Consider the following 12,905-nt stretch of genomic DNA (forward strand, 5'->3'; position numbering starts at 1 on the left):
TGTGTTGGCAAAACAAGCTTGAAGTGTTGCTTTTATAGTTTACTGCCGTTAAGTTTTATTTTCATTTTTTCTCTGTGAGAGCGCAGCTGGAGTCACGTGTGGATTAACAGTGTACGCGACGCTCGACAACAATAACTTACGTGTCTAAGGAGGATTATTGTTTACTTGAGAGCTGTTCTCATCTGCAAACGCTGAGATCCGGATTCGCTTTAGTCTCCTCTTAATAAAGACGCGGCTCTAGTTGCTGGTGATTGTCCTGTCTCTACAGATTTGGTAAGTAAGCGACCAGCGCTCTTTGTTTATTCAGTTTGTTCGTATCGAACTAAGTTAACTATTGCAGAGTGTAAACATGTTAGCACTACAACCAAACTTTAACCTCGTGTAGGGTTTTTACCGCATTTTGTGACCGGAATAACACACGCGGCTTTCTGACGCTACCTGCCGTGTGCATCTAAGTTTCCGGGAAATGCGGAGGTTTTTTTTCTCTCATTCGCCGTGCGGTATCAAACATTGCATGAAAAATACACGCTTAGAGCAGATCCTCGAATCAAATATCTCGTTTGTCGCGAGGGACATGAACGAGGGGGTTTCATGGCCCTTTAAGACATGGGTTAGTTATAATTGCAACAAACTGGAAGCATTAAATGTTCAAGAAGATTTCCAAAATCTTTACACACATTGACCCAGAGACTGTTTAGATCAGGAGTGCTCAACCCTGTTCCTGGAGATCGACCTTCCTGCAGATTTTAGTTGCAACCCATATCAAACACACCTGCCTGTAATTATCAACTGCTGTTCAGGTCCTAATTAATTGGTTCAGGTGTGTTTGATCAGGGTTGGAGCTGAACTATGCAGGAAAATAGTTCTCCAGGAAAAGGGTTGAGCACCACTGGTTTAGATGCATGTCACTGATAAGAAGATGATGGATGTTTACTGTATGATGGCCTTAAACACCCAGCAGGCACAGTTGCAATACTCGATTAATAAATGTCAGCATTTGATGTCAATATGATGTTGGTTTAAGATGTTGACGTTGGATTTCGGTCACTTTCTAACAACGTAAAATCGACCAAATATCAACATTATTTGACTTCATTATTAGACATCAAAATAACGTTGTCCTTAGATGTTAGCTAGACATTGAAATTTGGTCAGCTGACATCACAACCTAAATATATCCTAATATTAACGTCTTATGATGTTGTGTGGCTGCTGGGCAGTAACTAAATGCACTACAGAATGTTACGTTTACACACACATGCACAAATGACATGTCAGTGCATCAGCTTTTAGCAGCGTAATACTCACTACTCGAGTACTTTTGAAAGGGCTACTTTTTACTCATACTTTGAGTAATATTTACAACAGATACTTTTACTCTACTTGCACTACATTTTTAGGCAAGTAAAGGTACTTTTACTTGAGTTTGATTTTTCAGTACTCTTTCCACCACACCTCTCATCTGTGTCTTTAATCTTCATCAGCACACGTAACCTCTTCTTAGAAAGTAATTCCATCATTCCGAGTTCATAATAGTCCAAAAGGTGATGATAACAGTTAAACATGGCAGTTTGTTCATGTTTTAGGTTGCTAAAGCATCATTTGCTGCTGTTTTTTACGGCTTCTCTTTATAGAACGCACTTTTAGACTGGCTCGTAAAACAACAACAAGGCACAGCAGATTTTGTTCTTCTTTGTGGCTGTTCTTAAAGACGACGACAAGGTTTGTTTGAGCTTGGGTCGACCATGGCTTGTTATTATATGTATATATTATTACGGGGTAATGTCTTGGCTGTGCTTTTAAAAATGGCGTTTTCTTAGTTTTTTTTATTCTCCTGCTTGTGTGAGTGACGTATCTTTGTAAACTAATAGCATTCAACAGCGCGTCTAGCTCCTCCTTATGGTAGCCTATGCAGAGGGTGACCAAAAAGTGGTACGGTACGGTTCGCTTTTAGGTACCCTTTGACAGTGGAAACAGCCATAAAAGTGTACTGAACCGAACCGTACCTTACCACTCAGTGGCCATAATTAATAAAAAGACTTGGTTTGAATTAATCAGCGTGCTCTATTGTGAAGTAGATGCAACTTTCTTAATATGCATTATATACAGTCGCTTCGAAGACCAACCATAATTCAAACAAGTGGAAGAAGAATTGTTTGGAGAAATGGGTCGTCAGTGTTTCGTTTATAAATGTGCCGCAATGAAGGTTTTGTTTCCATTACCCCGTGATGAGAGCACAGCTTGCGTGTGGGCCCACATGTGTGGATTTTATTGATCTTCTAACCGGCAACAAAAATATGCTTGTAAGGAACATTTTTTTACCGGAGAGCTTTTTGAATCTAGAAATGCTGAAGTCTGGATTTGCCACTCATCTTTTTTAAAAAAAAGATGCAGTTCAAGTTGGTTTTGATTTCCTGTCTCTACAAATTTGGCAAGTGTGTGATAAATGCTCTTTGTTTATGTTTATTCAGATGGCAAAGTTAGTTAGTATAATCAGCAGTACTCTTTCAGTTTTTAAAGACACACCTTAGTCAAAATGATTTAGTTAACAGAAATATCACTACAATATTACGAACTGGAAATCATCCACTTCCAGCTCTCAGATCTACTGTAAATGCTGCTCTCCGAATCACTGTCTATCTCCACTGCGTCTGTGTTGCAACATGTAATGAAACTCCCCTTTTCATGCAAACCCTTCCCTCTTTCGCTGCTGGGGTTGGAGGTGGGGAAATGGGCTGTTCGTGAACAGGGCATTACAGTGTACAAACATCCCTCCAGTGACTCGTGCTGTAAACGGCGTATGGTATGTTATGTCACTTTCTTTTCTTTTGTGTCTTGTGTATGGAATGTGCTCAGCGTGGCCTATTTTAATCATAATGACTTCACCCTGCAAGCTGGTTCACTCTCCTCCTATGACTGGCATGCATGTACTGCAGATGCGAGACGCCATTGCAGTGGGTCATCATCATCATCACGCTAAAGATAATATAAATCTCTTTTAATATACATATTTTTATTCATGTATAAAAACCTCATAAGCCTTTTCTGATATTTTTAGACCAGCTTCAAAGTCATTGAAAGGGTTAGTTGACCTAAAAAGGGACATTATATTATTAAATACTCATCCTCATGTGTTTTCGAACACAAATTAAGATGATTCAGATGAAATCTGAGAGTTCCCTCTTTCTCAACAACATGGTTCTCGACTTGTTTAAAGTACAGAAAAATCTCAAAAAAAAACATCCTCAAAATATGCCTTCAGTGGTTCAGCTGCAATGATGAGGCATGAGTTACTAATATAATTTTCATTTTTGGGTGAACGATCACACTAAAGCAGCCAGCTAAAAGAGCAAACCTGTTCAAAAACAAGACATCACAGCTTATCAAATATCCCTCCAGTGACTCGTGCTGTAAACGGCGTATGGTATGTTATGTCACTTCTCTTTCTTTTGTTTCTCATGTATGGAATGTGCTCAGCGTGGCCTATTTTTAATCATAATGACTTCACTGGTTATGTGACATTGGAACTGAGGCATCTAAGCTGTGTCTGACTGTTGTCTCTGATTAATCAGACTTTTTACATTTTATTTACAGGCAATGAATGTACAAATGTGTGGTCAGGTAACTGGCCCTGGATGAATTGATTTGTCTGCTATTTCCTAGCATAGTAGCTACCTGTAGGCGTCTTTGGACAGCAATGCTGAATGAAGATTCGAGAAGGGCATCTTTTGGTAAAGCGAATGGCTGTGAAGCTTAAGTGGCTCAGGAAGCCTTATTTTGCCATCACTATCTATGACTGGTAAAACTGCCTTTTCTATCAAAGACACTAGAAAAAGTTGTATCTGCCCAACTATGATCCTTCCTACAGAGAAACATTATTTGGCAAAAATTCCAATCTGGATTCTTTTACCTCTCTCTCTCTCTCTCTCTCTCTCTCTCTCTCTTAGTGTTATTGGACCTCGATGCTGCATTTGATACAATCACTCATAATGTTCTCCTTGATAGGCTTGAAAATGATGTTGGTATTACAGGAACTGCATTGGCCTGGTTCAGGTCTTATCTATCTGAACGGTATCAATTTGTATCGGTTAATGAAGAGGCATCATACTGTACAGATCAAAAGTACTCTGTGGGGTACCTCAAGGTTCATTTCTTGGTCCCTTACTTTTTACACTATATATACACGTCACCGCTAGGCGATATCATTAAAAACACGGAGTTAGCTTCCACTGTTGTGCTGATGATACACAACTTTATATCTCCTCTCAACCTGATAATATGTAGAAATTTCAAAATTTACAGATTGTATAGCGGATATTAAAAATTGGTTGACTAATAACTTCTTATTACTAAATTCAGATAAAACTGCTTCTTGGACCCAAAAACCTCACACGCAAAAACCTATAACACTGTCTAGGCCTTGATGGAGTCTCAGTTCAGTCCTCATCTTCAGTCGAAAATTTGGGGGTTTTGACAAGATACCAAAATAAAGAAGCTTTATTTTTATGTTTTGTGTCCTTGTCCAGTGGCGCCTGCAGCCATACGGCTTGACGCACGCACTGTTTGTACCTACCATGAGAGGGCGGGAATTAATGCCGCTTTTTAATTTATTTATTACATAATTTAAATTGATTATTAAACCGTATACACTACAATATATTGACAAATCAAGAAAGAACAAGAATAAATAAAGATGTGTGTTTGTGTGTTTTAAAATGAATATGTACTTGCATGGTGGGAGATGAGTAAAAAAATCTGTTGGCTTTAGTTTTGCTGACGGTTTTTCCTCACCTAAAAATTACTAATTACTAAAATTAATTCAGATAGCTATTGTTTAAAACAAGGTTCAAAATGAGTAAACGCTCTTTAAAACAGATAAACCTAATTGAGACATTTGCCAAAATGCCTAAAACTGATGATACAAATAGTGATCTCCCGCACGGAGTGGAGACTGCAGTCTCATCAGCACCTAAGCCGGGGGAACTGTCTCTTTCATCAGTCAGATCAGCAGCGCAGCCTCCTCACATGCAACGGCTACCATTCAAGGTGTTTTAATCAATTTTATCTGACAGACTGGCATATATAAGCAGACATCTCCATTCTCACAACTAGTTTGAGTTTTCTCACCCTTCCAACCGAATTTGTTCATTTGTTCAAGGTAATGTGGGAACATGTTCAGTGCTGTTGCGAATACTTTGTAAAGGCTTGTCCTGCTCATTCAAATCACTTGATTAAATGAATTTAATTGTAATTGACCGGCGCAACATGGAAAACAGCTTAATACAGGCTTCTCTGAAACTGAGTATATCACTTTAATTTTATTTAGGCTAGATTATTATTTTATTTGACAATCCAGTTCGTGCTTTGGTATTGTTGAAGCATAGCAGATTTGTTTTGAAGCACTTCAACTCAAATGTTATTCGTTCTTCTATTGTATCTAGAAGATAACTGACCAAGAAAAATAGTTAAACAAAGAGACAAACTATATACGAAATTCGTTTTATAAAAAGATATTTTTTCCAAGAAAATATATATTTTTGTTTGAGCCCGTTTACTACTCAACTGTGCAGGTGGATGATTTTCGGTCAGTGTAAAGTAAGGATTTAATTATTGCTTCACTAATTGTATTGTATCACAATCTTCTGTCATATATTTGCAATTTTTTAATATGTCTTAATTTTAAAGATTACGTCTCGAGCATCTGATTTTTCCTTTGTGCTGATGTGCTTTTATTACATTTAGATTTCAAAGAAAACATATTAATTTTAAAAAGGAAACAAATAAATGACAAAAAGAAACAAATAAATGTCATAACGAATATCCTTAATGTAGCCTTTGACAGTAAGCATCAGTGTTTCTTGATATGATTGGGGTAAGGGGAAGGGGACGGGGCGGGGCAGTGCTGGATTTGTGAGTACCTTCGAATAAAATCCTGCAGGCGCCCCTGTCCTTGTTATTGTGTCAGATTGCACGCCTATCATAGCAGGCTACCCAATATGGTAAATATTGGTAAATAGATTATATGTATATACTTTTTCACATGTATGTATATATATTTTAAGTCACAAAACTGTCCGCAAATTTCCGCCACAAAATCAGTCATTTTTATCATGAAAAATCACCAAAAAATAAAAAAATAAAAAAATTCCCAAAAACTAGGGGGTCTGTAAACTGTACGAGTGTAATCGTACAAATTCATTCGAATTAGCCGCTAAATCAAAAAGTTACGAGTTGCCGTGAGATTGCGTTGGTACAGCACATTACCTGATGATACTCCACTAGTTCACTGAGGGAGCTGAATTTGATCTGGTCTCCCAGCAGCATGTAGCAGTTCTCCGAGGAGTCAATCAGCAGGTGTTTGATTCCATCCTTGAATCGGTAGGAAAGCACATATCCAAAGATCCTCTCACTGACGCGGACCAGGAAAAGCCCGGGCTCACCACCGCTCAGCAGTTCCTCTGCCTGCTCACGGGAGATTATACCTGTAGATAAAATCAGATCATGTTATCGGTTGTAGGAAATCTCTATATACTGTATTAACTTGATATAGACTAATTCAATAGCTCTGTTTGGAAAGACAGGAAGGGTCTACAAAATTTGAAGAATCTATTATTTGAGCCCTGGGTGCCCTGGTGAGCGCTTTTACAATGTGGATTGTCTCAAAGCAGCTTCACATAAATGGTCATAGTAACTGGAACAGTGTAGTTCAGTTTTTAGTGTTTAAGTTCAGTTCAGTTCAGCTCAGTTCAGTGTGATTTAAAATCATTACTGAGAGTTCATTTTTAGTCATTTACCTTCTTGATCTGTAGCTTTTCATTTATTTATAATTGAGTAAAGACTGCAGAAACTTTTTCTTGTTTCAGTTTCATCATTCTGTTAAATACAAAAGAAGATATTAAAAAAAAAATGTTGGAAAATTTTTACTTTCATAGTAGGAAAAGCAAATATTACAGAAGTCAAAGGTTGCAGGTTTCTAACATTCCTTAAAATATCTTCCTTTGTGTTCAATGTAGGTCAAGGGTAAGTAAGTAAATGATGGCAGAATTTTAATTTTCTCATTGTGTGCTTTAAGAAACAATTCTGGATTCTGCCTAAATTGATTCTCACCGTGAAACCATGTGGCGATCCGGCTTTGATCGCGCTGAAACCCTGCTCTGAGGGGCAACTGTTCCTCCTTAAACCAACGAATAATATGTTCTCGACTGGACGTTGACTGTGAGCGCCGCATACCGCCTTTCCTGCCAGACAGAACAGAAGAAACAAACTGGATCAAATCCCAGACCATCAGCCATGAAGCCATGTAAAGATATTTCCTGAGACTTTGTTCACAACATTCAGTTCATATTTGGTCTGTTAAACATATTTACTGTACATAACAAGAGAACTAGAAGCGGCTTTGCACAACAGATGATGCGTTGAGGGGAAATCCGTGTCAAAACACGTAATTACACAGCCTGCAGTACCACATTCCTGAGATGAATGAGTCTTGAATAAAAAGAGGTGACAGATATGATGAATATATCTCTATTATTAGCACTAGAGAGATAGGTGGGGATCAAGATAGAGATTTGTTTACCCCGTTTTAGCAGAGTGTACTTAGATTACTGATTATTAAATAGATTAGTATACCCTTTGATATGTTTATTTATATTAAATACAGAGAAAATTCCAAGTACACTGCAAGGTTTTAAATCAAAATACTCTCTCAACACTGATCATTAAAAATCCATACTTAAATTGACATATCAAACTTAATTCAAGTAAACGCATTAAGCATTATTAGTAGAAGACTCCTGTGATGGCGTCCACAAAAAAATTAAACAGCAAAAACTGGTGTTAAATGTTTTATAATAAAGTCCAGAATAAATTAATTTTTATCAAAATTATCTCAATGTAATGTAATGTATATTTTTTGTTTAATGCCATGTCAGCAACCAAAGCTATTTTCATGGCAAGAATACTTTAATAATAAATCTACAATAAAAAACAAAATAAATAAATTGAATAAGATTTTAGTGTTACTACATGATAAAAAAATCATTATTTTTTCTGCTGTCACTGCATGTCCTTAAGAGAGTTCATTTCATAAAAAATCCTTCTGGAAAAATTAAAAACAGGACAGTACAAATGTGTTTTACAGTAAGGGGAGTTAAAACCCTCTTTCGATCTACCTCCTAATTAAAAAATAAAAAATAAAAAAGCACCGAGATGGGCGTGGAGCGCTGAGAGCAGAGGAAGGAGTGGGCGTGGTCGGCAAAGCAGGGGAAAAAGAGGGAAGCGAACAACTGTTGTCAGCTCACAAAATGAGACACAAACCGTGAGGTGAGGCATGATTTTAGTTTACAAAGTTAAAATGCACAAAAATAAACAGTAATTTAATGTCCTGCTACATCTGTTATTCGTAGTTTCATATACACATAACCACAATTTGTTACATGTAATGTAAAGTGTATTTATATAGCACATTTATTGTGTATGGCCATACACCCAAAGCGCTTCACAATTATGAGGGGGAGTCTCTCCACACCCCCACCAGTATACAGCATCCACTTGGGTAGTGCGACGGCAGCCACAGCAGACAGCGCCAGTGCATTCACCACACCAGGAGAGACAGTGATAGAGCCAATTCAGTGGATGGGGATGATTGGGAGGCCATGATGGGTAAGGGCCAATGGAGGGAATTTGGCCAGGACACTGGCGATAGACTCCTACTCTTTTTGAGAAGTGCCATGGGATTTTTAATGAGCACAGAGAGTCAGGACCTTGGTTTAACGTCTCTTATGAAAGATGGCAGCCCACTGACAGTTTGGTGTCCCCTTCACTTTTACTGGGGCATTAGGACTCACACAGACCGCAGGTTGAGCGCCCCCTGCTGGCCTCACTAACGCCACTTCCAACAGCAACCTAGTTTTTCCATGTGGTCTACCATCCAGGTACTGACCAGGCTCTGCTTAGCTTCAGCGAGTAACCAGTCTTGGGCTGCAGGGTGATATGGCTGTGGCTATATGCATCAATGTAAGATAATCATGTTTATATTAACACTATAAATGAAGAGGACTTCTCTCCTCCTCAATCCCAAAGTCTGAATGCAGACACAGTGGATAGCAGTGCAGAAGGTCTTTTGCCCTGTCTATTTCAACCAGTAGCCCTGCTGGTATCTTTAAAATCAAGAGGATTTTAAACGTGTGCGAGCACAGCAGCATGGATAGGCACTGTGTCTGAATAGTAACAAACTCAATTGATAAAAGACAAAGTCCGTCATTCCCTACAAAAATGCTTGCTGCAAACCAACAGAACCCCGGGGAAAAACATGCAACAAACCCAGTGGATCATGGAAACAAACACATACGACCCAGTCATTGGGTCTCACAGCTTGGCAGTCTGACTAGCATTCAGAAAGCACATGCTCTCATGAATAACTAAGAAGCAGGGTCTTCTCAAAGGATAAGAAAACCCTGCTATGAATAATAATGAGAAAAACTGACACGTCATCACTATACTAGCAGATTTGCGCTACGTCACAGATTTTGATTTCGCCCCCAATATTTTTTTAAACCCGGAAGATGAAATTAGCTGACAAAAGCTCAAAATTGTCCAGTTTGTCCCCACAATTAAAGCTGAGATGTGCTAACGTTGTCTTAAATGATCCTCAACACATACAAATTTGTTAAAATCTCAAAAAAGTACTCCAGGGTGTCTTGAACCCTGAAAAAGGCGAACGAGTCAGACCATTTGCTCTATATGTTAAATTTCTGTCGGTCAAAACCAAGTTTGACCTGCCAAATCTCATCAGTTGACTGCGTGAGACCAATCGAGGATCAAAACATGATCTCTATGGACAGAAATTTTAAATGTGGACCAATCACTCGCTTTTTTTAAATCTCTAATCATCTTGTTTATTTCCACCCCTTTTCGCAGTGCTGTACGATGACTCAAACTCTAGTTTGCGGCGACATAAGACTTAAAAAAAGTAACTCGTACAATGTTTTCTATTTTTAAAAACAATAATAAAATGGTAGATGAACTCTCTTACGTCAGATAGTATGTTTTCTTGCACAGCTGGATGTTGAACTCATAAAAAAAATCGTGTGCACTGGCCAAAACTAATTAGCTGAACTTACACCAAAACAACACCCAACAGAGGATTCTACGTGCTCTTAAAACCTTTTTCGAAGGGCTATTTTCATTATTTATAGTAAAGCAGTTAAAATAGGACAAATAAGCTCATGTATGGGACAAATTCTGGACGTTTGTCAGGGTGGGGTGGGTCTTTTGAACCACCCAAACCCCCTCCCTGGCTACGGGCCTGTATATAGTGAATATACTAACAAACAAGAATTTGTTTATGAAGAGTTCAGATGCAAAAACCTCTAAAAGCCATTTGAAACTTCCTTTAAAAACGAGCCTTTTTTTATCAGGCTCCTGTCTGTAGGTTCAGTAAATTCAAGTTTATGGCAAAGAATACATCCTTTTTAAGGTCTTGAAAATTAAATAACTCAACATAAACATAAGAGTCTGAGAAAAAAAATGCTCAATTCCAATTGTAATATTAGACGGCACTTAGAGGTTTTTGCTTATAATAAATCACATCATGTATTGTAGATGGCATAGATATTAATATAACTTTTATTTCTGATTTTTTGCCGAATCAAATAATCACAGTCCTGCTTGGTTTAATAAGACTGCTTACATGCATGGATTTCGATGCTTTCCTGTTTGTTTTGATGAAATAGGCACAATAGAGCCAATATGAAAACGATGCGTTATGTAAATACCTTATACACAGCACATACTGTTCATTTATATTTGCATGTCTGAAAGAAAACAACTGTTGATACATAGCTGTGAAAAGGGAGAACTATTTTGTTGATTCCATGTAAAAATTATACATAAGAGTCTTACGTTTAAGCCCACATGGAATCTGTGCCCGCAGAAATACACAGCAAACTGCAGATTTCTGCACAATTTTGAGCCCGTCATTGATTCTATTTATGTGCTTAAAGTTAAAGTCAGAATTATTAGCCCCCTTTGAATTCTTTTTCTGCTTTAAATATTTCCCAAATAATGTTTAACAGAGCAACAAAATTTTCACAGTATGTCTGATAATATTTTTTCTTCTGGAGAAAGTCTTAATTGTTTTATTTCGGCTAGAATATAAGCAGTTTTTAATTTTTTTATATCATTTTTAAGGTCAAAATTATAAGCCCCTTTAAGCGATTTTTTTTACCGATAGTCTACAGAACAAACAATTATTATACAATAACTTGCATAATTACACTAACCTGCCTAGATAACCTAATTAACCTCTTTAAGCCTTTAAATGTCACTTTAAGCTGTATAGAAGTGTCTTGAAAAATGTCTAGTCAAATATTATTTACTGTCATCATGGCAAAGATAAAATAAATCAGTTATTAGAAATGAGTTATTAAAGTTATTATGTTTAGAAATGTGTTGAAAAAAATCTCTATGTTAAACAGAAATTGGGGAAAAAATAAATAGGGGGCTAATAATTCTGACTTCATCTGTATGTAAACGTGTCTATATATTATTCAGTTTTTATATTAAAGTAATATTGTTGAATAATATGCAATAGTTTATGTACAAAAATATTTAAATTAATATTTTCTATGTCTTTTAGTGGATGTTCACTTGCTAACTGAATTTACATTGTTAACAAATAAATAAATGCTTTTATTTTTATTTTGTGTGTTTTCAACTTCTATACTCACAGATCATTAAACAAAAGTCCCCAGATTCTCTCTGGCCCAGCTCATGGCCTACATCTGACCTTTGTGCAGTTGTCAAAACATGAATGAGCATGAATAAAGTATATTACTTTGAATAATTACCATTAATGAAGCATAACCAGTATTTCCAGAAGAGACTAGCAAGAAAACAATATGCAGTTCACAGTCCATGCTGATGACATGTAGAAGCAGGTGTAGTTTCACTATGCAAGTACATCATAAATGCATGAACTTCAGCTATAGAGCACAGAAAAATTCAAGAATCATCATGACAAGCTTGATGAAATTCTGACAGAAAATAAAACAACTTTTATTTTATTTTATTCTTTCCTATTACAATTCTCGGCCAAAACAGAAACCAAATATTCTGGATGCACTTGGCCAAAAACTGAAACCAAAACTGCTTTGTAATAATTAATTATTATTTTATTAAATAATACTAAAAGACTTTTTCATTTTATAAATAACCATATTTTGCTGACAATAAACGAGTCAAGAGGTTTCATTTGGCTAGTGCTGCCATGACAGCACAGTAGAATTATTGCAAGCAGCAGTAACAAGTATACTACATGGTATACTACTGTACATGTTGTCACAGTATGAAGGAAGACAAGTTTAAACACGAATATAGCTGTATAAGGGTGCTTTCACACCTACACTTTTGTTTCGGAACGTATCTCGTTTGCCCAGTTAGCGCGGTTCGTTTGGCATATGTGAACAGGGCAATCGCGCTCTGTTCCGCGCCAAAGTAATCGCTCCGAGATCGCTTGAGTGAGGTGGTCTCGGCTCGATTGAAACGAACCCTGGAGCGGTTCGATTGCAGTGAGAAAGCGATCCGATCCGAGCGCGGTTATATGACAGTGTTTTATGGATATGTAATAGGCTTATGGCTATATAAAGAGAGAATTATGAGTAGGGCAGGAAGTTTCGCGAGTCTCCGGATGCCCGCAAACGAGTGATGATCTCCCGGTAATCTCGCGTCTCTCTCCCAGTCCTCAAATAGGCATCGTTGCGCACCCTTCTCACCCCTCCCCACCGTGTCTCTCCTCAGACACGTCACGCGCGCGCACCCTGTCAATCACCACCAAACCACCACCTCTCCTGACAGCTGAGCGGGACGCTGCAAAATAAACCCTGACGCTCTGACCAATGTAAGGA

The 12,905-nt window shown here is 37.6% G+C and overlaps 1 protein-coding gene across 3 annotated transcripts in view; it reads right to left on the reverse strand.

Moving 5' to 3' along the window:
- The window catches only part of sh2d4a (SH2 domain containing 4A), a 31,802-nt gene that overhangs the window by 2,495 nt on the left and 16,402 nt on the right, over positions 1-12,905 (reverse strand). For all 3 annotated transcript variants that reach the window (XR_012386119.1, XM_073914420.1, XM_005156459.6), the window contains exons 8-9: positions 7,108-7,238; positions 6,265-6,482 (exon numbers count right to left, since the gene is read on the reverse strand). Coding sequence is in view for 2 of the 3 variants with exons in the window: in XM_073914420.1 (XP_073770521.1) it covers positions 6,265-6,482; positions 7,108-7,238 (349 nt within the window). In the remaining variant the exon portion in view is untranslated. The remainder of the gene's footprint in view (positions 1-6,264; positions 6,483-7,107; positions 7,239-12,905) is intronic.

Source organism: Danio rerio, chromosome 10, assembly GCF_049306965.1.
Source record: "Danio rerio strain Tuebingen ecotype United States chromosome 10, GRCz12tu, whole genome shotgun sequence".
NCBI lineage: Eukaryota > Metazoa > Chordata > Actinopteri > Cypriniformes > Danionidae > Danio > Danio rerio.